The sequence below is a fragment of the Sapajus apella genome, unplaced genomic scaffold (genome assembly GCF_009761245.1).
Source record: "Sapajus apella isolate SASKATOON/1434 unplaced genomic scaffold, GSC_monkey_1.0 scaffold12, whole genome shotgun sequence".
Classification (NCBI taxonomy): domain Eukaryota; kingdom Metazoa; phylum Chordata; class Mammalia; order Primates; family Cebidae; genus Sapajus; species Sapajus apella.
Genome location: NW_022436952.1, coordinates 25,716,745 through 25,741,928, shown reverse-complemented (window position 1 = coordinate 25,741,928; position 25,184 = coordinate 25,716,745). Strand labels below are relative to the sequence as shown.

General features: G+C 50.8%; 2 protein-coding genes across 2 annotated transcripts in view; one reads left to right on the top strand and one right to left on the bottom strand.

The window, feature by feature from the left end:
* CHRNB1 (cholinergic receptor nicotinic beta 1 subunit) overlaps positions 1 to 10,916 on the top strand; it is a 17,329-nt gene extending 6,413 nt beyond the window's left edge. The window contains exons 8-11 of the mRNA XM_032280469.1: positions 7,318 to 7,541; positions 9,088 to 9,260; positions 9,602 to 9,749; positions 10,372 to 10,916. Of these exons, the coding sequence (XP_032136360.1) occupies positions 7,318 to 7,541; positions 9,088 to 9,260; positions 9,602 to 9,749; positions 10,372 to 10,512 (686 nt within the window). The 3' untranslated portion in view covers positions 10,513 to 10,916. The remainder of the gene's footprint in view (positions 1 to 7,317; positions 7,542 to 9,087; positions 9,261 to 9,601; positions 9,750 to 10,371) is intronic.
* Positions 10,917 to 13,578: 2,662 nt separating this feature from the next.
* Positions 13,579 to 25,184, bottom strand: part of ZBTB4 (zinc finger and BTB domain containing 4) — a 22,001-nt gene continuing 10,395 nt past the window's right edge. Inside the window, 4 exon segments of the mRNA XM_032280466.1 lie at positions 13,579 to 16,333; positions 16,335 to 18,114; positions 20,562 to 21,667; positions 22,112 to 22,182. Of these exon segments, the coding sequence (XP_032136357.1) occupies positions 16,163 to 16,333; positions 16,335 to 18,114; positions 20,562 to 21,658 (3,048 nt within the window). The 5' untranslated portion in view covers positions 21,659 to 21,667; positions 22,112 to 22,182 and the 3' untranslated portion in view covers positions 13,579 to 16,162.

Below are 25,184 nucleotides of genomic sequence, written 5' to 3'. Positions count from 1 at the left end.
AAAAAAAAAAAAAAAAAAAAAAAAAGAGAGTGACACAGCTCTAGGAAACACTTTCAAATGGAACCCTTCCGCCCAGCACTTTGGGAGGCCAAGACATGAGAATTTCTTAAGCCCAGGAGTTTGAGATCAGCCTGAGCAACATAGCAAGATCCTGTTTCTACAAAAACAACAACAAGAAAAAAAAAAAAAAAAAAAAAAAAAGAAAAAAACCCAAAAATTAGCCTGACATGGTGGTGAGTACCTCTACCTACTCAGGAGGGTGAGATGGAAGGATCACTTGGAGCCTGGGAGGTTGAGGCTGCAGTGAGCTGATTTCACCACTGTGCTCCAGCCTGGGGAGTTACAAAGCAAGACCCTATCTCAAAAAAAAAAAAAAAAAGTAACCCTTACTTCTGCCTAGAACCAGATAAATCTTGGAACCCGACATTAGAGGACTAAAGTAGAGTAGCCCGTAAAATTATTTATTTCAGTACCATTCATGAAGTTTGCAATGTCTGTTGTATGCCATGGGAAGAATCATCCCCCTGTCATATCATTGTATACTTTGTTTTTTTTCTTTCTGTTTTCTTTTTTTTCAGATGGAGTCTCTGTCTGTCACCAGGCTGGAGTGCAGTGGAGTGATCTTGGCTCACTGCAACCTCCGCCTCCTGGGTTCAAGCGATTCTCCTGCCTCAGCCTCCCAAGTAGCTGGGACTACAGGTGTCTGCCACCATGCCTGGTTAATTTTTGTATTTTTAGTAGAGACAGGGTTTCACCATGTTGACCAGCATAGTCTTGATCTCTTGACCTCGTGATCTGCCTGCCTCGGCCTCCCAAAGTGCTGGGATTACAGGAGTGAGCCATCGCACCAGGCCTGTTTTATTTATTTATTTATTTGACATGGAGTCTGACTCTGTTGCCCAGGCTGGAGTGCAGTGGCGCCATCTCGGCTCACCGCAACCTCTGCCTCCCGGGTTCAAATGATTCTCTCACGTTAGCTTCCCGAGTAGCTAGGACTACAGGCACATACCACCACACCCAGCTTATTTCTTTTGTATTTTAGTAGAGACAGGGTTTCACCATGTTGCCCAGGCTGGTCTCGAACTCCGAAGCTCAGGCAATCCACCCACCTCAGACTCCCAAAGTGCTAGGATTATAGGCATGAGCCACCACAGCCTGTTTCATTGTTAGATCTTTCAAATTGCTACATAGTATCTTTAAAAGCCACAGGGACTGGTCTTCATTCATGCAGCATTTGTTTAGTATTTGAAACGTGCTAAGCACTGGGAATACATTAATAAAAGAGATATGGCCAGGCGCGGTGGCTCACGCCTATAATCCCAGCACTTTGGGAGGCCGAGGTGGGTGGATCACAAGGTCAAGAGATCAAGACCGGCCGGGCGCGGTGGCTCAAGGCTGTAATCCCAGCACTTTGGGAGGCCGAGGCGGGTGGATCACGAGGTCAAGAGATCGAGACCATCCTGGTCAACATGGTGAAACCCCGTCTCTACTAAAACTACAAAAAATTAGCTGGGCATGATGATTCGTGCCTGTAATCCCAGCTACTCAGGAGGCTGAGGCAGGAGAATTGCCTGAACCCAGGAGGCGGAGGTTGCGGTGAGCCGAGATCGCGCCATTGCACTCCAGCCTGGGTAACATGAGTGAAACTCTGTCTCAGAAAAAAAAAAAAAAAAAAAAAAAAGAGATCGAGACCATCCTGGTCAACATGGTGAAACCCCGTCTCTGCTAAAAACACAAAAATTAGCTGGGTGTGGTGGTGCGCACCTGTAGTCCCAGCTACTCAGGAGGCTGAAGCAGGAGAATTGCTTGAACCCAGGAGGTGGAGGTTGCAGTGAGCCGAGATTGTGCTACTGCAAGGAGCACGGGTAACAAGAGCGAAACTCGGTCTCAAAAAAAAAAGAAAGAAAAAAAAAAAAGAGACAAAAATTCCTGCCCTGATGGAGTTTACATGCTAATGTGGGAGTCAGTCAATAAACAACATAAATAAGAGGACAAGTCCCAAAAATAAAAATAAAATAAGAAAAGAAGTTGAGAGCTGGGTGCGGTGCCTCATGCCTATAATCCCAGCACCTTGGGAGGCCAAGGAGGGCAGAACACGAGGTCAAGAGATGGAGACCATCCTGGCCAACATGGTGAAATACCGTCTCTACTAGAAGTACAACAATAAGCTGGACATGGTGGTGCGCACCAGTAGTCCCAGCTTCTCAGTAGGCTGAGGCAGGAGAAGTGCTTGAACCTGGGAGATGGAGGCTGCAGTGAGTCGAGATCCCATCACTGGACTCCAGTAGGGGTTGTAACTTAAAAATAGGGTGTCCGTGAATTCGTCATTGAAAAGGGAATCTTTGAACAAAGAAGGAGGTGAGAGAATGATTCTGGCAAGTATCTGGGGCAAAAATGAGCGGGGCAGAGGAACTAGTGAATGCAAGGCCGTGGGATGGGAGGGTGCCTTGTATACCCAAGAAACAGAGAGGAGGCCAGTGGAACTGAATGAAGTAGCAAAGGGGAAAGCTTTAGCAGATGAAGTCAAGGAGCTCGTGGGAAAGATGTATAGACCATAATGAGGCCTTTGCTTTCATGTAGAAAGAGATGGGGAGCCACTGGAAGGTTTTGGAAAGAGGAGTGATATGCTGGCCAGGCATGGTGGCTCATGCCTGTAATCCCAGCACTTTGGGAGGCCGAGGTGGGCGGATCTTCTGAGGTCAGGAGTTCAAGACCAGCCTGGCCAACACGGTGAAACCCCATCTCTACAAAAATACAAAAAATTAGCTGGGCGTGGTGGCGGGCGCCTGTAATCTCAGTTACTTGGGAGGCTGAAGCAGGAGAGTCTCTTGAATCCGGGAGATGGAGGTTGCAGTAAGCCGAGATGATGCCATTGCACTCCAGACTGGGCAACAGAGCGAGACTCCATCTCAAAAAAAAAAAAAAAGTGATATAATCTGATTTACATTTCTCTTTTTTTTTTTAGGTGAGTCTTGCTCTGTCACCCAGGCTGGAGTGCAATGGCACTATCTTGGCTCACTGCCACCTCCTCCTCCTGGGTTCAAGTGATTCTCCTACCTCAGCCTCCCAAGTAGCTGAGATTATAGGTGCACACTACCATGCCCAGCTAATTTCTGTATTCAGTAGAGATGGGGTTTCACCACGTTGGCCAGGCTGGTCTCGAACTCCTGATCTCAGATGATCTGCCCGCTTCGGCCTCCCAAAGTGCTGGGATTACAGGCATGAGCCACCATGCCCGGCCTTTTTGTTGCTGTTGTTGTTGAGACAGAATCTCACTGTAGTCCAGGCTGGAGTGCAGTGGCACGATCTCGGCTTATTGCAACCTCTGCTGCCCAGGTTCAACCGATTCCCCTGCCTCAGCCTCCCAAGTAGCTGGGATTACAGGCACCTGCCACCGCACCTGGCTAATTTTTGTATTTTTGGTAGAGACGGGGTTTCACCATGTTGGCCAGCCTGGTCTCAAACTCCTGACCTCAAGTGATCCACCCACGTTGGCCTCCCAAACTGCTGGGATTACAGGTATGAGCCACTGCATCCGGCTTTTTTTTTTTTTTTTTTTTTCAGACAGAGTTCCGCTTTGTCGCCCAGGCGAAGTGCAGTGGCTGAATCTCAGCTCACAGCAACATCCACCTCCCAGGTTAAGTGATTCTCCTGTCTCAGTCTGCCAAGTAGCTGGGATTTTAGGCACACACCACCATGCTCGGCTAATTTTTTTGTACTTTTAGTAGAGATGGGGTTTTGCCATCTTGGCCAGGCTGGTCTCGAAATCCTGACCTTGGGTGATCCACCCAACTCGGCCTCTCAAAGTGCTAGGATTACAGGCATGAGCCAGTGTGCCCCGCTTGATTTATATTTCAACAAAATCAGTCTGGCTGCTATGTTGAGAACAGTCAGCATGGGAGAAAAGGATGAAGAGGGCCGGGCACGGTGGCCCACGCCTGTAATTCCAGCACTTTGGGAGGCCGAGATGGGCGGATCACCTGAGGTCAGGAGTTCGAGACCAGCCTGGCCAACATGGTGACACCCCATCGCTAAAAAAAAAGAAAAAAAAAAAAGGATGAAGAAAAGAGACCAGTTAGGAGGCCTTCACAATAATGCAGATCTAAGGTAATGTGCTTTGGAGCAAGGTGGTGATGCAGAGGTGGGACCTGACTCTAGACCAAATTGAGGACTAGCTAGAACAGGAACAGGGCAGAAGCAGTTTTCCATAAGACATACCCACCAGTGTGCCATGTTGGTTTACCATTGCCATCAGAAGACCTAGGACTTACCACCCTTTTCCATGGCAATCACCTGATGACCCAGAGTTACTACCCTTTCCCTAAAAATTTCTGCCTAATCCATCACTTAATCTGCATGTAATTAAAGGTAGATATAAATGGCCAAGCATGATGGCTCACGCCTGTAATCCCAGCACTTTGGGAGGCTGAGACAGGTGGATTATTTGAGGTCAAGAGTTCGAAACCAGCCTGGTCAACGTGGTGAAACCTCATCTCTACGAAAATACAAAAGTTATCCAGGCATGGTGGCACATGCCTGTAATCCCAGCTACTTGGGAGGCTGAGGCAGAAGAATCGCTTGAACCTGGAAGGCAGAGGCTGCAATGAGCCATGATTGCACCACAGCACTCCAGCTTGGGCAACAGAGCAAGACTCCATCTCAAAAAAATAAATAATAAATAAATACATAAAAGTAGATATAAGGCCAAGTGCAGTGGCTCACACCTGTAATCCCAGCACTTTGGGAGGCTGAGGTGGGCAAATGACGAGGTCAGGAGTTCAAGACCAACCTGACCAACATAGTGAAACCCCATCTCTACAAAAAATACAAAAAAATTAGCCAGGCCTGGTGGTGGGCACCTGTAATCCCAGCCACTTGGTGGCTGAGGCAAGAATTGCTTGAACCTGGCAGTCGGAGGTTGCAGTGAGCTGAGATTGCACCACTGTACTCCAGCCCAGGCGACAGTGCAAGACTCCATCTCAAGAAAAAAGAAAGTAGGTATAAATATGACTGCAAAACTGCCCTGAGCTACTACCGTCAGCACACTACCTCTGGGGTAGCCCTGCTCTGCAGAAGTCCCAGAGCTGTGACACTGCCTCTTTGATAAAGCTGTTTTCTTCTACCCTACCACCAGCTTGCCCTTAAATTCTTCCTGGGCAAAGTCAAGAACCCTCGAAGCTGAGCCCCACTTCAGGACTTGCCTGTCCGGCATCAGTGGTAGTGGTAGATATAGTAAGTTATCAGTTTCAGGATATACTTTGAAGGTACAGTCAATAGGGTTTGCTATGTATTAAATATTGGATGAGAAAAAAGAAGAGAAGAGAGAGAGAGAAAGAGAAGTGTTGAGAATGACTCAAAGGAGTTTGATCTGAGCCACAGGAAAGATGGAGTTGTCACTTAAGAGATAGAGAAGACTGGCCTGGCACGGTGGCTCACGCCTGTAATCCCAGCACTTTGGGAGGCCGAGGCAGGCAGATCCCTTAAGATCAGGAGTTTGGAGAACCCAACATTGATAGTCCCTTGAACACGCATGCTGCCGAGCTCTGGAAAAACCCCACAGCTTTCAAGAAGCACCTGCAAGAAATCTACTCAAAGCAGGTCACCAGCCAGGAGCCCTGACCCAGGCTGCCCAGCCTGTCCTTGTGTCATCTTTTTAATTTTTCCTTAGATGGTCTGTCCTTTTTGTGATTTCTGTACAGGATTCTGTATCTTGAGCTGTGGTATTATTTTTGTTTTGTTTAGTCTTTTAAATTAAGCCTCAGTTGAGCCCTTGTGATGTATATTAAATAAATGCATTTTGGTCATTAAAAAAAAAAAAGATCAGGAGTTTGAGACCAGCCTGGCCAACATGGTGAAATCCTGTCTCTAATAAATACAAAAAATTAGCTGGGCATGGCAGCAGGTGCCTGTAATCCCAGCTACTCGGTAGGCTGAGACAGGAGAATCGCTTGAACCCAGGAGGCAGAGGTTGCAGTGAGCCTCGATCACGCCATTGCACTGCACCCTGGTGATAGAGGGAGACTGTCTCAGAAAAAAAAAAAAAAAAAAAGATAGAGAAGACTGTATGAGAAGTAGCTTTGGTGGTAGTAAGAGAATTTAGTTTTAGACATTTTTTTTTCTGATTTTTTGTTGTTTTTGGGTTTTTTGAGACAGAGTTCGCTTTTGTTGCCCAGGCTGGAGTGCAATGGTGCAATCTCAGCTCACTGCAACCTCCACCTCCTGGGTTCAAGTGATTCTCCTGCCTCAGCCTCCCGAGTAGCACCTAGGGCTTATAGGTGCTCGTCACCACACCCAGCTAGTTTTTTGTATTTTTAGTAACGATGGGGTTTCTCTATGTTGGCCAGGCTGATCTCAAACTCCTGACCTCACACGATCCACCTGCCTCAGCCTCCCAAAGTGCTGGGATTACAGGCGTGAGCCACTGCACCCGGCTCAGTTTTGGACATGTTAAACTTGAAACATTTATTGGACATCCAAGTATCCAGGAGAGGTTGAGTAGGCGGATGGATATGTATCCGGCATTCAGGGGAGAACTCCAGGGTAGACATACAAATGTAGGAGTGATTTGCGTGCAGATGGCCCTTCTAAAAGCCTGCCTTCTTTTTTCCCTCCCCAGAGGGAATTTTGCTATATTGCTCAGACTGGAATACAGAAATGCAATCACAGCTCACTGTAGCCTCCATCATCCAGGCTCAAGTGGTCCTCGCAACTTAGCCTCCCAAATAGTTGGGACCACAAGCATGTGCCACTGTGCTTGCCTAATTTAAAATTTTTTTTGGAGAGGCTGAGCACAGTGGCTTACACTTGTAATCCCAACACTTTGGGAGGCCAGGCAGGTGGATCACTTCAACTGAGGAGTTCGAGACCACCCTGGGCAACACGGTAAAACCCCATCTCTACGAAAAGTACAAAAATTAGCAGGGTGTGGTGGTGTGTAGTTGTAGTCCCAGCTACTCAGGAGGCTGAGGTGGGAGGATCACTTGAGCCTGGGAGGTGGAGGTTTCGATGAGCCATTATCATGCCACTGCATTCCAGCCTGGGTGACAGAGCAAGACCCTGCCTTAATTTTTATTTTTTTATTTTTATTTTTTTTTAGAGATTAGGTCTTCCTATGTTGCTCAGGCTGGTCTCAAACTCCTGGGCTCAGGCGATCCTCCCACCTTGACCTCCCAAAGTGCTGGGGCTACAGGGATGAGCCACTGTGCCTGGCTGCAGAAGTCTGTCTTTGAATGGGCTGGAAACTTGGTCACTGATTATGTCATAGAGCTTTCTTTTGGGCAAATCCTAATCCTTCTCTCTTCCCCTCTGCCCTCAAAGGAGAGAAGATGGGACTCTCAATCTTTGCCCTGCTGACCCTTACTGTGTTCCTGCTGCTGCTGGCTGACAAAGTACCTGAGACCTCCCTCTCGGTGCCCATTATTATCAAGTACCTCATGTTTACCATGGTCCTCGTCACCTTCTCAGTCATCCTTAGTGTCGTGGTTCTCAATCTGCATCATCGCTCACCCCACACCCACCAAATGCCCCTTTGGGTCCGTCAGGTAAGAAAGATCTCCTTCTCCAACCCCAGCCTTCCTTTTACAGACCATAGGGAGAGCATTGCTACGGGATAGAGTGTTGACGTGCCCAAACCTGCTGGATGTTGAAATGTTGCACAGTTAAGCTGGCCCCCCATCATTATAATTTCATAGATCCCATACTCTCTTCATCAATACTGCTCATCTCAGGTCCCAGGGAAATATAATATTCTTATGGTTAGCTACTATCAGATTGGAAGCCTTCCAAAGAGGGAGAAGCCCTCTCTTTCCAGATGGGATACATCCCAACCCACTAAAGAACCTGTTGTTGTTTTTTCCTGAGCAGCGTTTGTATGATTTTTGAGTTTTTTTTTTTTGAGACAGAGTTTCGCTCTTGCCCGGGCTGGAGTGCAATGACGCAATCTCGGCTCGCTGAACCTCTGTCTCCCAGGTTCAAGTGATTCTCCTGCCTCAGCCTTCTGAGTAGCTGGGTCTACAGGTGTGTGCCACCATGCCTGGCTAATTTTTTGTATTTTTAGTAGAAACAGTTTCACCACATTAGCCAGGCTGGTCTTGAACTCCTGACCTCAGGTGATCCGCCTGCCTAAGCTTCCCAAAGTGCTGAAATTACAGGTGTGAGCCACCATGCCCGGCTTTTTTTTTTGAGACGGAGTCTCACTCCGTTACCCAGGCTGGGGTGCAGTGGCGCCATCTCGGCTCACTCCATCCTTCCCCTTCTGGGTTTAAGTGATTCTTCTGCCTCAGCCTCCTGAGTAGCTGGGATTACAGGCGTGTGCCACCGCGCCCGGCTAATTTTTGTATTTTTAGTAGAGGCGGGGTTTCACCATGTTGGGCCAGGCTGGTCTCAAACTCCTGACTTTGAGATCCGCCCACTTTGCCTTCCCAAAATGTTGGGATTACAGGCATAAGCCACGGTGCCCGTTTTTTTTTTTTAATTTTTATTTTTATTTATTTATTTTTTAAAGATGGGGTTTCACCATGATGGCCAGGCTGATCTTGAACTTCTGACCTCAGGTGATCCACCCACCTCGGCCTCTCAAAGAGCTGGGATTACAGGCTTGAGCCACCGCGCCCAGCCTTTTGTTTTTTTTAGACTGAGTTCTGCTCTTGTTGCCCAGGCTGGAGTACAAATGGCACAATCTCAGCTCACTGCAACCTCCACTTCCCGGGTTCAAGCGATTCTCCTGCCTCAGCATTCCGAGTAGCTGGGATTACAGGCTTGTGCCATCACGCCCGGCTAATTTTGTATTTTTAGTAGAGACAGGGTTTCTCCATGTTGCTCAGGCTGGTCTCAAACTGCCGATCTCAGGTGATCCACCCGCCTCGGTCTCCCAAAGTGCTGGGATTACAGGCGCAAGCCACCGCAACCGTCCCAACCCACTAAAGAGCTCTTAAATCTGTGTGGCAGCATTTCCTTGCGTAGCTCCTTGTTTGTGGAAGAATGTGAACGCACACACGAATGGGAATGGGCATGTGGGGTAGGGTGGTTGGCTGTTTCCCTCTGGTTTGAAAGCATGAAAGCATCCACCAATACTCTTGTACTGTGCAGATCTTCATCCACAAACTTCCGGTGTACCTGGGTCTAAAAAGGCCCAAACCTGAGAGAGAGCAGATGCCGGAGCCCCTTCAGTCTTCTTCTCCAGGAAGTGGCTGGGGTCGGGGAACAGATGAATATTTCATCCGGAAGCCGCCAACTGATTTTCTCTTCCCCAAACCCAACAGGTAGGACTACACCCATTACCCACTTAAAAGGGAGAGGGAGAACTACAGTTCCCGGAAGACTGTGCGGAAGAAGCGGCCCGTGCTCCCGGAAGATGCTGTGGTTGAGCATCATGGGAGTTGTAGTACCCTCTGCTCGCACTGAGGGGAGATGGGAACTAAAACATAGGCGGTGGAAGAAGTTGCACAAGGCTGGAGAGATCACTGCTGGTGGGGAGAGCACGAAGGGCACTCCCGGGTTTTAAGAACTGGCAACTTGTTGGAGGCAGTTGGAGCGGGGCCTGGATCGCTGGCACTGGCTGTCTTTGCGTCTGGGCGTGGCCAAACAGTCACTCCTCTTCCAGGTTCCAGCCTGAACTGTCCGCCCCTGATCTGCGGCGATTTATCGATGGTCCAAACAGGGCTGTGGCCCTGCCTCCGGAGCTACGGGAGGTCGTCTCCTCAATCAGCTACATCGCTCGACAGCTGCAGGAACAGGAGGACCACGATGCGGTATGTCCAACGGGGGTGGAACAAGGCCGGAGCTAGGTGACCTTGGCCCCACCCCCAAATTACGCCCCAGCAACTCGCTCTCCCATTTTTTTTTTTTTTTTTTTTTGAGACCGAGTCTCGCTCTGTCGCCCAGGCTGGAGTGCAGTGGCGCGAGCTTGGCTCACTGCAACCTCTGCCTCCGAGGTTTAAACGATTCTCTTGTCTCAGTCTCCCGAGTAGCTAGGGAGACAGGCGCGCGCCACCACGCCTGGCTAATTTTTGTATTTTTAGTAGAGACAGGGGTTTCAGCATTTTGGCTAGGCTGGTCTCCAACTCTTGACCTCAGGTGATCTGCTCTCTTAGGCCTCCCAACGTGCTGGGATTACAGGGGTGAGCCACCGCCCCTGGCCTCGCTTTCGTTTCTGATTGGACATCTCCCTCATTTGGTCCCACCCCCTGCTTACCTACTGGTTCTTTATGCCCATCCATTGGCTGCAGTTTGGCTTTCCTGTTGGGCTGCCGACTTTTGCCTCAAACCGGTGGTAGGAGGACCCCGGGGGGTACCGGGCAGGAAAGTGTGGTGGGGAGGCTTCCCTGGGAGTCTGGGCCCAGAGCTCAGGAAGTTTCCTTTGCCTACCCGCAGCTGAAGGAGGACTGGCAGTTTGTGGCCATGGTAGTGGACCGCCTCTTCCTGTGGACTTTCATCATCTTCACCAGCGTTGGGACCCTAGTCATCTTCTTGGATGCCACATACCACTTGCCCCCTCCAGACCCCTTTCCTTGAAGACTGGAGGGTGGAGACCCAGGCCCTCTGCCACCTAAAGTGAGAGTTTGGCGGTACTATCAAGCCCTATCCTTCTCTGCCTCTTAACTCCTTCACGAGGAACCCTGGCCTCTGATTTCATTTCTGCGGACTGCAGTGGGACTGAGGGCTGGGTAGGCAGGTGTCTTGGAGCCCCCTGAAATGCACTATAATCTGATTTAGCCTTTGGGTTCTTAAAGAAGCTCTTTTGGGTATCAATATCTAGGTTGCCAGTGAAATAGAACAAAGAACAGGAACTAGATTGTAAGCCTTATGAGGTCAAGAAATCTGTCTTGTCCACTGTACCATCCCCAGGACCGTGCACAGGTCCTGACCTATAGTAAGTGCTTAATGTTTGTTGAATAGAGGAAAGAAATTTTGGGAAGTAAATATAGTAATTAATAATGTTTATAAGCTGGACATGGTTGCTCAGGCCTGTAATCCCAGTGACTCAGGAGACTGAGGTGGGAGGATCACTTGAGCCCCACAGTTTGAGACCAGCCTGGGTAACATAGTGAGACCCTGTCTCTAAAAAAATAGAAATAAAGGCCGGGCGTGGTAATCCAAGCACTTTGGAAGCCAAGGCGAGTGGATCGCCTGAGGTCGGGAGTTCAAGACCAGCCTGACCAATATGGTCAAACCCCGTCTTAATTTAAAAAAAAAAAATTGAAATAAAGTAGTGCTTATTGTTTGCATGTTGGGTCTTGTGGTCGTTTTCTTTTTATGTTTCTGTAGTTTATTATGTTTTGTAATGTGTACTATCTTTAGGATAAAAAGTTATTTCTAAAAGCATGCATTGGTAATGAGAAAAGAAAACAGGCTAACAAGATTTTTTTTTTTTTTTGATGGAATCTTGCTCTTGTCGCCCTGGCTGGAGTCCAATGGCGTGATCTCTGCTCACTGCAACCTCTACCTCCTGGGTTCAAGCGAGTCTCCTGCCTCAGGCTCCCAAATAGTTGGGATTACAGGAGTGCACCACCACGCCTGGCTAATTTTTGTATTTTTAGTAAAGACGGGTTTTGCCATGTTGGCCAGGCTACTCTCGAACTCTTGACCTTGTGATCCACCCACCTTGGACTCCCAAATTGCTAGGATTACAGGTGTGAGCCACTGTGCCCGGCCAAAAACAAGTATTTTAAAGACCTTCATTCAAGTTCCAGCCTTGGTGCTCACACAAGCCACTAAACTGCTCTGTACCTGTTTCCACATCTGTAAGATGAAACTGATGACAGCATATGCCCTATAGGATTGTCTGGGGATCACATAAGAAGATGGGAAAAAAGCATTACGTGGTATGTATCAGAGGTTGCAATGGTGTTTTGTTTCGCCTGCACAGTTTTAAATTTGAACTAGTTCACTACTTTTAAAATGTGGATATTTCACGAGAAATTTGGCTTCCCAGCTGCTCTTGAAAATAATTTTATGGCCGGGTACAGTGGCTTATGCCTGTAATCACAGCACTTTGGGAGGCCAAGGCATGCAAATCACAAGGTCAGGAGTTCGCGACCAGCCTGGCCAACATGGTGAAACCCTGTCTCTACTAAAAATACAAAAAGTTAGCTGGGTGTAGCGGCACGCGCCTGTAATCCCAGGTACTCAGGAGGCTGAGACAGGAGAATTGCTTGAACCTGGGAGGTAGAGGTTGCAGTGAGCTGAGATCACATCATTATACTTCAGCCTGGGTGATAGTGAGACTCCATCTCAAAAAAAAAAAAAAAAAAAAAAAGAATTTTATTTAAGAAAAACCAAAAACTATAGAGATAGGGACTGTGTTGCCCAGACTGGTCTTGAACTTCTGAGCGCAAGCAATTCACCCATTTCGGCCTCCCAAAATGCTAGCATTTCAAGTGTGAGCCATCACACCCAGCTCCAAAAATAATTTTTTTTTTTTTTTTTTTTGAGACAGAGTTTCGCTCTTGTTACCCAGGCTGGAGTGCAATGGCGCGATCTCGGCTCACCGCAACCTCCGCCTCCTGGGTTCAGGCAATTCTCCTGCCTCAGCCTCCTGAGTAGCTGGGATTACAGGCACGCACCACCATGCCCAGCTAATTTTTTGTAGTTTTAGTAGAGACGGGGTTTCACCGTGTTGACCAGGATGGTCTTGATCTCTTGACCTCGTGATCCACCCGCCTCGGCCTCCCAAAGTGCTGGGATTACAGGCGTGAGCCACCGCGCCCGGCCCCCAAAAATAATTTTAAAAACTATAGTAGGTTGGGCGCGGTGGCTCATGCCTGTAATCCCAGCACTCTGGGAGGCTGAGGCAGGCGGATCATGAAGTGAGGAGTTTGAGACCAGCCTGGCAAACATGGTGAAACCCCATCTCTACTAACAATACAAAGCTTAGTTGGGCATGGTGGTGTATGCCTGTTATCCCAGCTCCTCAGGAGACTGAGGCAGAGAATCACTTCAACCCAGGAGGCAGAGGTTGCAGTGAGCCAAGATCGCACCGCTGCACTCCAATCTGGCCTACAGAGTAAGACTCTGTCTCAAAACAAAAGAAAACCTACAGTAACACCAGGCCTGATTCCCCTGTTGGCAACAACTTGGCTAGAGCTTAGTGGCTGCCCACTCTGGTCAAGTTATTCAGACCAGAATTCCTCAAAGCCCCTGTTCACCTGCCCACCCCTCCATAACACTAGAAAAGATACAGGGGAGCAGAGGGGAGGCAAGGAGTTGAAGCCAATGGGGAGGCTACAAGTGAGAAATAAAGGTTATCTTTTATGGCCATCACACATTTTGTGCCTCAGATTCCTTTCAATTTGGAAGAAAGGTTAGACCTGGTTTAAGGCGGGGCCATTCTGGACACTGAGACCTTGCGCCCTGCAGGTTGCATGAACTGGAGTGTTAACATTTCTGGCTGGAGGTTGGGCCAAAGTCAGTTTGAGCTTAGAGTCAACAAGCCCTAACTCAACTACTCAACTGCGGGAAGTTGCTGTCCAAAGAGGGAGCACTGGCCATAACTTGCAGGGATCCCTGTGGGACAAAGTTAGCATGTTCCTTTCCCCCAGACCCACCAGCCATGAAATAATTGCACCTGGCATCCCAATGTGGAGCACAGTTCATTTGTCTGGTTGGTTTATTGGCCTACAGAATTGGACACACACACAAATGCGGAGATAAATATTGGTCAGTTTCTCTAAATCTGGGTCCTCACTACATATAGAGCTAGAGTCTGTAGAATCCTAAATCTTGCGTGCTGTAGCACAGAACCAGTGGCCTTCCCACTCCGCCGCCACCCTTCTTCCCAGGGAACATGGGGAAAGAGGGCACAAACTGACAAGACGTGATCATTTTCAAAAGACAAAACTGCAAAATCCCAAATTTCCAACATCTGAAACTCACAATATTCAAATTCCCCAGTTCAAATACATATATTTTAATCTCCACGTCGCCACAATCTCATTTGTTGCCCAGAACCACCACATTCTGGAAGCTATTTTCCTTACTCATATTTAACAAAAAATAAATGTCTACAATCTAAATTCTCCCGAAAAAAAAAAAAAAAAAGTCCATGGTTTCGGAATTTTGACCTATTCTGAAGTTCCAATTCTCCGGTCCATCCTCAACCCTTCCATTTCCCATGCCTGTCTGCCTCAGAGGAGTACGGGTTAAGGATATAGGGGCGCTGCCATCACCTCTGCCCCTGCCTCCAGGCCTTCCTCAGTCTCTCTTGTGGTTCCGCTGTATAGATACATAGATATATAATTTGTGTGTAGATATATATATGTATTCTTTATGTATTTTTTTTTTTTTTTGCAGTTTTTCTAAAGTGCCAGAAACAAGATTTGTGGGAATTTTTAGTGATTTTTTTTTTTTTTGCATTTTTCCCTGTTTGATACTTTTTCCCCCCTTAAAAATCGGAACTTGGTACATTCAGTAGGAAATTCATCACTCAGGCTGTGGCCAAGACCAATAAAAGTGCAAAGAGACAGAGGAGGAATGAAGGAGACTCCTCTATGGTTAACATTCAGGGAGCCTGTCTAAAACCTCCCCCTTTGTATATGCTGGGAGGGTATGAGGGGCAGGAGGATGGTCCTGGCCCTCCCTAAACTCACCTCCCTCCAAAAGCCATGATCTTGCCCTGGGCAGTGATTCCTGCTAGGGCAGCCATTTTGGCCCCAAAAAACAGTAGCTGGGGAAAAGGCTGTCATTTTGATGACAGCAACTTTTCCTTTTAAAACTGCACTCCTCTAATTCCCATTTGTCAAATTTGCTCCCCCAAACTGGCTCTCCCCTTGTGAGCTATTTTTTGGGGGGAGGTGGGTAGAATGGGAAATGTTTATCCAATCACAGAGCAGAGAAGCCCAGTTTTCAAAAGAGCATTAGGAACAAACATTTCTTCATCTCCCCCACTGGAAGGAAATACAGGGACCCCTGACCAGGGTTAACTAGTGCAAATTAGGGATTAGGGACTAAAGTCCCTGTACCCCATCCCTAGGCTGGGATCTTTGGGTGTGGGGAACTGAGTCAAAGATGGGGTGTAAGGTGCTATTTTAGAGGGAAAGTTGGTGGGGATACCCCAAAGCCCACCAGAAGAGTAGAATGGTTCCCCCCAAACCATTTGGAGTGACTGGTGAGGGGAGTGACACTGGGAAGACGGGAATACAGGTAAGGATCAAGGTCATGTGCAAATCCTGGGCTTACCCACCCAACCGACCCCTATCATTTTTCTGGCTATTTGGTCTAGTCTGGGAGACACCATCAGGAAAAAAACAGGGATAAAGTAGATTCCCTTCTCCATCCCATAAGCAGTTCTTCCCTCCTGGCCCCCAAATCTGGTTTGGCCCAGAAGAGGCCATATGTAGAGGCAGAAAGAGGTGTGATCTGCTCACCTCTTTTGCCTTGGAAGAATCTGGAGCTCACTGGATTTGGGTGTCAAGATAGGGCCAATATTTCCCTGCCCTGGACTGGGAAAGTACCCAGCCATGGAACAAGCAGCCCAGAGGGGCAGCCCTCCCCAAACTTCCTGGACCTGGGTTGGGAGAGGCCATCTCCAAAGTCCAGCAATATGGGGATGAACATGGAAGATCCAAAGGCATGAAAGCCGAGGAAGGCGTCTTGATGCAAGGGAAGCAGGGACTTGGAGACCCACACTTGGGAAGGATGGAACCCAAAACCACACTCCCAGGTGGGTGGGGTCAGGTATCACAATGGTCTGGTCCAGGCCCTGGGCCACAAAGAATGGAATGTGCTAGGAAGCATCTGGAAAGGGCTTAGAGAAAGCTTCAGAACAAGTGGGGGTCATCAGGTGAGAGAGATGGTTTCCCCCTAGGTTTACGAATCGGGGAGCAGGTTAGACATTCAGAGCTGGTGGGGGCTGTGAGTAGAGATTCAGGTTAAGTATATTGCTCAGTTGCCCCAAGGGCTGGAGAAGGGGGGAAGCTGGCCCTGCCCCTCATGGAGGCCATTCCCTGGAGGAAGACTGAGAGGGGAACCACGAAAGATCCCTTCCCAGGAGGTGGGAAAACTACAATCTCACACAAAGCAGCCTGACCCCTGAGCTCCAGGGGCCCCCAAGTCCCTGCACAAGAGTGTGGAGGGGCTCCCAAGGGGCAGGGAGGCCAGGGAGCTGGTAGTGGTGGGGGGTTCAGGGAGGGTGGCATCTGGTGAAAGGGGGATTGAGCCCCAGGATTCACCCCACATCACCCTTCTGGGTTCTCTCAACCCCTGCCCTTTCCCCTTCTCCCTTAGGGGGAATTGGTGGAGGAAGAGTTGGGGCAGGTGGTGTTGGTGGGGTAGGGGGTGCTGCTTGAGGATTCACTGCGTAGCCAAAGACCCCTGGTAGGAAAGGAAGGGCCCCCCCCACCCTTCTCATCAGGTAGGACCATGTTGAGAGCAACTGGGAGAGCGGCCAAGTTACTGAAGTTGTAAGGGTAGGCGGCAAGTAGCTGGGGGCCGTAGACAAGCGGGTAGGGCTCAGGGTAGAAAGTAACTTTGGCAGCCCCTATCCCCTCCATCCGGTCCCCATCACCAGCCCCCACTGGCCCCTCACCCCCAGGTTTTCCCCTGCCACCACCAGGTTCCCGGCCACTCCCAATCAAAGCCAGTGGAAATTCCTGCACAGGTGGATATGGGTAGCTGCCCCCACCTGCCACCACTGGGGGCTCCTCACCCCCTGAGATGACAGGGTCCTGGAGTGAGGCAGTCTCGGAAGCTTCCTCAGCAGCAGTGCTCCCACTGCCTGCCTCACCGCTGGAGGAGGAGACTTGCATCTCTTGGGGGGCTTCCTCTTTGACATTCCCGGGCCTGGTGCTGGCACTGCCCTTGGAATAGGCAATGACAGGCGTGGGGGTACCCCCAGGCCGCTCAGCAGCATGCCTCTGCCCGTGGCGGCTCAGGGCAGCTGCAGTCTTACACACCTTGGCGCAGTGGGGGCAGGTGAATCGGGTGGAGGGCCTTCGTCCGGTGCGGGAGCTGTGGGAGCCACCGCCGTGGGCCTCTTGGTGCTTTCGTAGCTTTCTCAAGGTGGCGAAGGTCTGGGCACAGTCGCCGCAGCGGTGCCTCCGCTCTGTACGGGCACGCCCCGCTGGGCTCTCAGCCGCTGGGGTGTCCTCCCAGCTCCTCCTTTCCAGCTTCTGCCTCCAGCGTGGTGGCCTGCGGCTTCGGGGCAGCCCCCCGCCCCCGGCACTGGCACCTCCCGCAGCTCCAGCCTTGCGCTTAGGCTTGTAGGAATAGTAGGGCCTCCAGAGCTGGTCCTCCCCACCAGCCTTGGATTCCTCCTCCTCCTCCTCCTCCTCCTCTTCCTCCTCCTCCTCTTCGTCCTCCTCGCTCTCCTCCATCTCCTCTCCGCTCAGCTCCCCAGGACGCAGGTCAGTCTCTGAGATGCGGCGCTTGACAATGGCCTCCTCACCAATTCGCACAGTGATCTGACACAGTGGAGGTGGAGCCTGCAGCTGAGAGGGGCCCCGGCCAGCCCCTGTGGGGAGACCCCCACCTCCACCCATCCCACCCACGGGCTTGGCTGTGTAAGTCAGAGTCCTTCCAGCCCGTGGATTCCGGCCCTTGGCCTCCTCCGTGGCGGTGGCTGTGGCTGGGCCTGCGGCGGTGGCTGGGCTGACCACTGTGGCTGGGCTGGTGGGTGTGGCTGCAGGCTCACGGGGAGGAGGTGGGTACTCTCGTTTCTTGGGTGGCCTTGGGGGCGCAGTGTAAGTGATAACAGAGGCGGCTTGGGACCCTCCTGTGCTGGTCGTCCCACTCCCCGCTCCACCACTGCTGCTGCCCCCATGGACAATGACAGAGGGGGCTGGGTGAGCAAAAGTGATGACTGAGGGTGGAGGGCCAGGCTCTGGGGCAGGTGGGGGCCCGGGTGGTGGGCTGGCTGGCATCGCCACTGGGGCCGGTGTGTTGAGGCTTGGAGAAAGAGGGGCCTCTGGGGCTCCCTGGCTGTAGGTCTTGTAGGGCCGCTTGGCTGCCCGCATGGGGAGCAGGCGGTAGAGCTTGAGAGTATTAAGCTTGGGCTTGTAGCCTCCATTGGGTGTCTTCTCACTGGCGAGGAGGCCTGGGCTAATGCCATGGAAAGCTCGCTGGTGCGTCTTCAGGTTATAATAAGTAACAAAGGTCTCCCAACAGAAGATGCACTGGTACCTGGTCAGGACAGCAGGGAACAGAGCAGGAACACAGCCACTGAGTCAAGGGCCCTGAAACCTCTCAGGTCCTCCTCTGCCCTCCGCTCAAACCTGTGGCTCCCACAGCCATCTGCTCACCCTCCTGGTGCTGCCTGCCTCACCAGGACAGCCTCAGTGAGGAGCGCGCATCCGAGCTCAGCGCCTCCACTGGCTGTTCCATCTGGGACCCAGCCTAACTCACATAGCCTTCTTCTGAAGCCGAAATGACAGAATGGGGAAATGCCTTACAAACAGGGACACAGTGTGGAAACAAGCCTGCTCTGAATAGTCTAACTACTGCTGGACATGCCTGTGTCTCTGCAGTCCTTTCTCGTGAGGGCAACTTTCTCTTTCCCTCTAGGCTTTCCCCATAGCAGCAAGCCAGGACATGGTACAAAGAGGCGCTAATAAACCTCAGCTGGAGGAAGGCAGATGGGCGAATGGTGGTTAGCAGGGGCCAGTATCAGGATGTTTTATTTTCCTTTTAAAATTGTTTGTAGGGCTGGGCGCGGTGGTTCACGCATTTAATCCCAGCTCTTTGGGAGGCCGAGGCAGGTGGATCACAAGGTCAGGAGTTCAAGTCCAGTCTGGCCAAGATGGTGAAACCCTGTCTCTATTAAAAATATAAAAATTAGCTGGGCATGGTGGCGGGCACCTGTAATCCCAGCTACTTGGGAGGCTGAGGCAGAGAATCGCTTGAACCCGGGTGGGAGTAAAGGTTGCAGTGAGCCAAGATTGTGCCACTACACCCCAGCCTGGGCAACAGAGTGAGACTCCATCAAAAAAAAAAAAAAAAAAAAAAAAAAAAAAAAGCTGGGCACAGTGGCTCATACCTGTAATGCCAGCACTTTGGGAGGTTGAGGCACATGGATCACAAGGTCAGGAGATTGAGACCATCCTAGCTAACACAGTGAAAACCCGTCTCTACTAAAAATACAAAAAATTAGCCAGGCGTAGTGGCGCACATCTGTAGTCCCAGCTACTTGGGAGACTGAGGCAGGAGAATCGCTTGAACCTGGGAGGTGGAGGTTGTGGTGAGCCAAGATCACGCCACTACACCCCAGCCTGGGCAACAAAGTGAGACTCTTTCTCAAAAATAAAATAAAATAGTTTATAGAGGCCAGGCACAGTGGCTCACCCCTATAATCCCAGCATTTTGAGAGGCTGAGGCTGGTGGATCACCTGAGGTCAGGAGTTCAAGAACAGCCTGGCTAACATGGTGAAACCTGCTCTACTAAAAATACAAAAATTAAGGTCAGGCACAGTGGCTCACGCCTGTAATCCTGGCACTTTGGGAGGCTGAGGCTGGTGGATCACCTGAGGACAGAAGTTCGAGACCAGCCTGACCAACATGGTGAAACGCCAACTAAAAATACAAAAAAAATTAGCTGGGCATGGTGGTAGGCATCTGTAATCCCAACTACTTGAGAGGCTGAGGCGGGAGAGTCGCTTGAACCTGGAGGCAGAGGTTGCAGTGAGCTGAGATCATGCCATTGCACTCTAGCCTGGGTGACAGAGCAAGACTCCATCTCTCAAAACAAACAAACAAACAAAAAAAAACAACAACAAAAAAAAAACAGGCCTGGTGCAGTGGCTCATGCCTGTAATCCCAGCACTTTAGGAGGCCGAGGTAGGCAGATCACCTGAGGCCAGGAGTTCCAGACAAGCCTGGCCAACATGGTGAAACCCTGTCTCTACAAAAAATACAAATATTAGCCAGGCATGATGGTGGGAGCAAAAATCTGTCTCAAAACAAACAAATAAACAAAAAACAAAAATTAGCTGGACATGGTAGTGCATGCCTATAATCCCAGATACTCAACTTGAACCCAGGAGATGGAGGTTGCAGGGAGCTGAGATCGAATCTCTCTAGCCTGGGGCACAGAGTGAGACTCTAGCTTAGAAAAAAAAAAAAAAAGTCAGGCATAGTGACTCACACCTGTAATCCCAGCATTTTGGGATGCTGAGGAGGGAGGATCACCTGAGATCGGGAGTTCGAGACCAGCCTGACCAACATGGAGAAACCCCGTCTCTACTAAAAATACAAAATTAGCCAGGTGTAGTGGCACATGCCTGTTATCCCAGCTATTCGGGAGGCTGACGCAGGAGAATCGCTTGAACCCAGGAGGCAGAGGTTGCAGTGAGCCAAGATCATGCCATTGCACTCTAGCCTGGGCAACAAGAACAAAACTCCGTCTCAAAAAAAAAAAAATTGTAGAGATGGGGTCTCTGTGTTGTCCAGGCTCATCTCAAACTCCTGGCCTCAAGCAGTCCTCCCACCTCAGCCTCCCAAAGTGCAGGGATTACTGCAGCTGACCTAGTCTCCGGATAACTTTCTGGGCCCCAAGCCCCGCCCCTTGCCACCGTAGTCCTGGTGATCTCTGAGTTCTGGCCAAGGCTGTTCCCCAACCAGCCTGGACTACTCACCTGCGCTCCCCAGTGTGCCACACCTCATGCTTAGTGCGGTACTCTGCCAGGGCGAACACCTTCTCGCAGTAGCGGCAGGGGTACTTCCTCCGCCATGAGTGTACGTTGCTATGCCTCTTGAGACTGGACAGGGTCACGTAGGAACGCTCACAGGCCGCACACACATACAGCACGTGGCCGCCCACCACCTTCACCACGTGCTCGGGGCCCCCTCGGAAGCCCACTGGTGGAGGCAGGGCTGAGGCATCCACCCCTGCAGGACCACCAGGGCCAGCGCCCCCGGCACCCAGCCCTGTAGACCCCCGAGTGCTGGCCCCCCGTCGGCACTGGGCCTCATGGGTCTGCAGCCGTTTGGGATGGATGAAGCTTTTTCCACACTGGGGGCAGGGGAGGGGCCGCCGGGGCAGGGGGCACTGCAAGTCAGGGGCCTGGACCTCAGCCCTGTCACCCTCCCACTCCCCAGCTGGCCGGGGCCCCGGCCCAAAGCTGTCCTCTTCAGGCTGCGAGGTGTCCATAGGGGCTGGGGTAGGAGGTACCCAGGCATCGCCTCCCTCCCCCAGGCCCTGAAGGCGAGAGATGCCCAGACGGCGCCCCAAAGCTCCGATCTCTGCTACAGCTGCCCCATCCCCTCCACCGCCAGGCAGTGCAAGCCGGGCGCTATAGATGAAGTTGAGGACATCAGAAAATGCAGCTGCTGGGACCCCTGGCAGCTCCAGGACCCGGGGTGGGGATGAAGCAGGGGGAGAGGCTGGAGGGGGAGAGGAAGAGGAAGAGGAAGAGGAGGAAGAGGAGGAAGCAGAGGAGGAGGAAGAGGAAGAAGATGAGGAAGAGGAGGAGGAGGAAGAGGCCGCTGTGGTGGTAGCAGGGTTGGGTGCTGAGCCCCCAGTAGCTGGTGGGAGGGGCAGCGGGGCTGAAGTAAGCAGGGCCTCTCTGAAGAAGGGACTTGAAGCAGCTAGGACGCTGCGGTGAGCAGGGAACTTGGTGTCTCCAGCTATGAGCGTGACATCACAGAAGAGGCCGCGGAGCCGCTGTTCATTGAGCTGGTGCAGGACAGCGGGAGCATGGGACGGGTCCGTCACCTCTGCAGGGGGGGGCATGGTGCCAGCCTAGACAGTAAAAGAAGAGGCCGAGGAGAGTCTCAGAGGCTGGGCAGAGGGCAGGGGCTTCTAAGATCAGGCAGGGAGTAGGTCAGGGCTGCTGGTCAGAAACTAGTGGAAGGCTGAATCACTTCAGGTCACAGAAATCAGGGGTTGGCCATGAGCCACCTAAGTCTGGCCAGCATCCAGGACAAGTATGTCTAACTCACCTCTGTATCTGGAAGAGGCCAGAGATACCTCAGGTCATGGTGAAGGTCAAGAGGTCATGACCTCTGAAGTCACTGACTAGGGAGGTCAGCGATGGAAACCTCTCTCATCGGAAGGAGGGGGAAGTCCTGCTACTCCTGAAAGCCATTTCATAGAACTCCCCAGCCTAGAAAAAATGGCCGCCCTGCTGGCCTGCTGCTTTGGGTCCAGTTTTTCCTCACTGCAATCCTCTGGGCACCCTCTCACCTGAGAGCGCAGCCAACATGGAGTGGGACGGGTGGTGGCTCAGCGAGTCCCTTCTGCCGGGCCTCTTCCTTCTGTGGAGAAACAGAAACCATGTCAGGGGAACCTAGAGGAGGAGCCAGGAAAGGGTCCTCAGGGAGGGAAGTGGGAGGAAAATCCCTCAGGAAGTGGGGAGGGTGCAGCCAGAGAGGACACCTGTGTCAGCCCAGACCCCTCCCCCGAGCCTCAATCAGGTTATTTGTTTAGCTGCATCCAATCAAACCTAGAAGGTCACGCATATTATTGCAAAGCCTTGTTCTGCAGGCCCAGAGAAGTAAAGCGACAAGATAATTTGCATATTCCCAATTCACCTCCAAACAATATAGCAGCACAGGTCCGGCCCACAGGTTCAGGGAAGCCTGTCACATCACTCTCAAGTCCCTTTGCTCCAATCCTCAGGGCTCAGAGAAAGTCAAAGATTTGCACATGGTCTTTTACCACAAGCATCTCATTTACATATCAAAATAATTTGTGAGTTTTTTTTTTAATTGAACCTAATTTGGTAGCTATGCAAATTAGGAGAGGACCGCCTCACCAGCCTCATAAATCTTAGAGGGGGTTTCTGGCCCAGCCGCCAGGCAACCACTGAAGACCATTGACCCATACACAACTGCCAGCTTGCTCCAGTCTCTGGAGGACACTGGAAAGGCCACAAGACTGGGAGGCCTGGTCCCACGCCTTACTCAGAGACTGATGCCCTAGGGATTTGGGCTGAAAAAGCAGCAGAATCACAACACCTACATCACCTCTTGCTGGGAGGCTCATCCAAAGGGAAGAGCAAGGCTGAGCACGGTGGCTCATGCCTGTAATCCCAGCACTTTGGGAGGCCAAGGTGGGTGGATCACCTGACGTCAGGAGTTCAAGACCAGCCTGGCCAACATGGTGAAAACCTGTCTCTACTAAAAATACAAAAAAAAAATTAGGCCGGGCACAGTGGCTCACGCCTGTAACCCCAGCACTATGGGAGGCCAAGATGGGTGGATCACCTCATGGAGTCAAGACCAGCCTGGCCAACATGGTGAAACCCTGTCTCTACTAAAAACACAAAAAAATTAGCCAGGCATGGTGGTGGGTGCCTGTAATCCCAGTTACTCAGAAGGCTGAGAGGAGAATCGCTTGAACCTGGGAGGTGGGGGTTGCAGTGAGCTAAGCTCTCACCATTGTACTCCAGCCTGGGCAACGGGTCAAAACTGTCTCAAAAAAAAAAAAAAAAAAAAAAAAAAAAAAATCGGCCGTGCTTGGTGGCTCATGCCTGTAATCCCAGCACTTTGGGAGGCTGACACAGGTGGATCATGAGGTCAGGAGTTCAAGTCTAGCCTGACCAACATAGTGAAACCCCATCTCTACAAAAAATACAAAACATCAGCTGGCCGTGGTGGCAGGCACCTGTAATCCCAGCTACTTGGGAAGCTGAGGCAGGAGAATCACCTAAACCCAATAGGCGGAGGTTGCAGAGAGCCAAGATTGCGGCATTGTACTCCAGCCCTGGCGACAGTGTGAGACTCTGTTGAAAGAAAGAAAGAAAGAGAGAGAAAGAAAAGGAAGGAAAAGAAAAGAAAGAGAAAGAAAGATAAAGTGGGAGGGAGGGAGGAAGGAAGGAAGGAAGGAAGGAAAGAAGGAAGGAAGGAAGGAAAAACTGCTGTAAAAACAAACAAAAAAAAAACAAAGCGAAGAGCAAGCAACTCAAAAGCAAGCTCAGGCTGTCAGCCACTCTGAGCGCCACTCTGAGCAGGCACCATTAGGGCCTTGAGGACTCTTTTCAGCTGAATGTTTGAGTTCCAAAGCCATACAGAGACTTATCCAAAGTCACACAGAGCTGGTAATCACAGGTGGGATCTCTCCTGCGGCCTGCGACTTGAACTCTCCAGACCCTCTCCTCCACCCTCCACAAAGCCTGGGAGCCATTGCCTATCTTTGAGGGTGTCCTTCCATATGCCCTGGGCCACACATATCTTCAGAGGTATCTGGCACCAGGAGTTCTTCATACAATTCCCATCCCCTGAAAAAATAAATTCTTTCCAATTTATTACTCATACTATCTGGACTCAAAGGCCTTTTCCCCACATATACCCCATTTCACATTCCCCAGAATACTTTCATGATACCTCTCCTGGATGGGAAGAAGGAAGATGGAAAACAGGGGTGATATTCTAAAGTTTTAATGACCCTATCTGCCAGGCACAGATCAGTTTCTATGTCAAGTGCTACCCTGTCAGTTGGTAAATTTCAGATAGGCCAGTCACCCTGAGGAAGGGGACTCACCGCATTCATGGGCAGGTGTTCAGGCCTCTCACTCCCTTCCATGATAACTACTGGTCCACTGGGACCCCAAGAGTCAGTGTTTTATTTGCATCACCTCATTTGTTCCTCATCGCTATCCTGAAAGGTAGCAGTTAGCTTTCCCACTTTAAAATGACACTAAGGCTGGCATGGTGGCTCATGCCTGTAATCCCAGCACTTTGGGAGGCCGAAGAAGGCAGATCCTCTGAGGTCAGGAGTTTTGAGACCAACCTGGCCAACGTGGCGAAACCCCTAAAAAATACCAAAAAATGCTAAAAATACTAAAAATGCAAGAAAAACTAGCCGGGCGTGGTGATGGGCACCTGCAATCCAGCTACTTGGGAGGCTGAGGCAGGAGAATCGCTGGAACCCAGGAAGCAGAGGCTGCAGTGAGCTGAGATCGCACCACTGTACTCCAGCCTGGATGACAGAGTGAGACTCTGTCTCAAAAATAAAAATAGCCGGCCGGGCGCGGTGGCTCACGCCTGTAATCCCAGCACTTTGGGAGGCCGAGGCGGGTGGATCACGAGGTCAGGAGATCAAGACCATCCTGGTCAATACGGTGAAACCCCGTCTCTACTAAAAATACAAAAAATTAGCTGGGCATGGTGGCGCGTGCCTGTAATCCCAGCTACTCAGGAGGCTGAGGCAGGAGAATTGCCTGAACCCAGGAGGCAGAGGTTGCGGTGAGCCGAGATCGCGCCATTGCACTCCAGCCTGGGTAACAAGAGCAAAACTCCGCCTCAAAAAAAAAAAA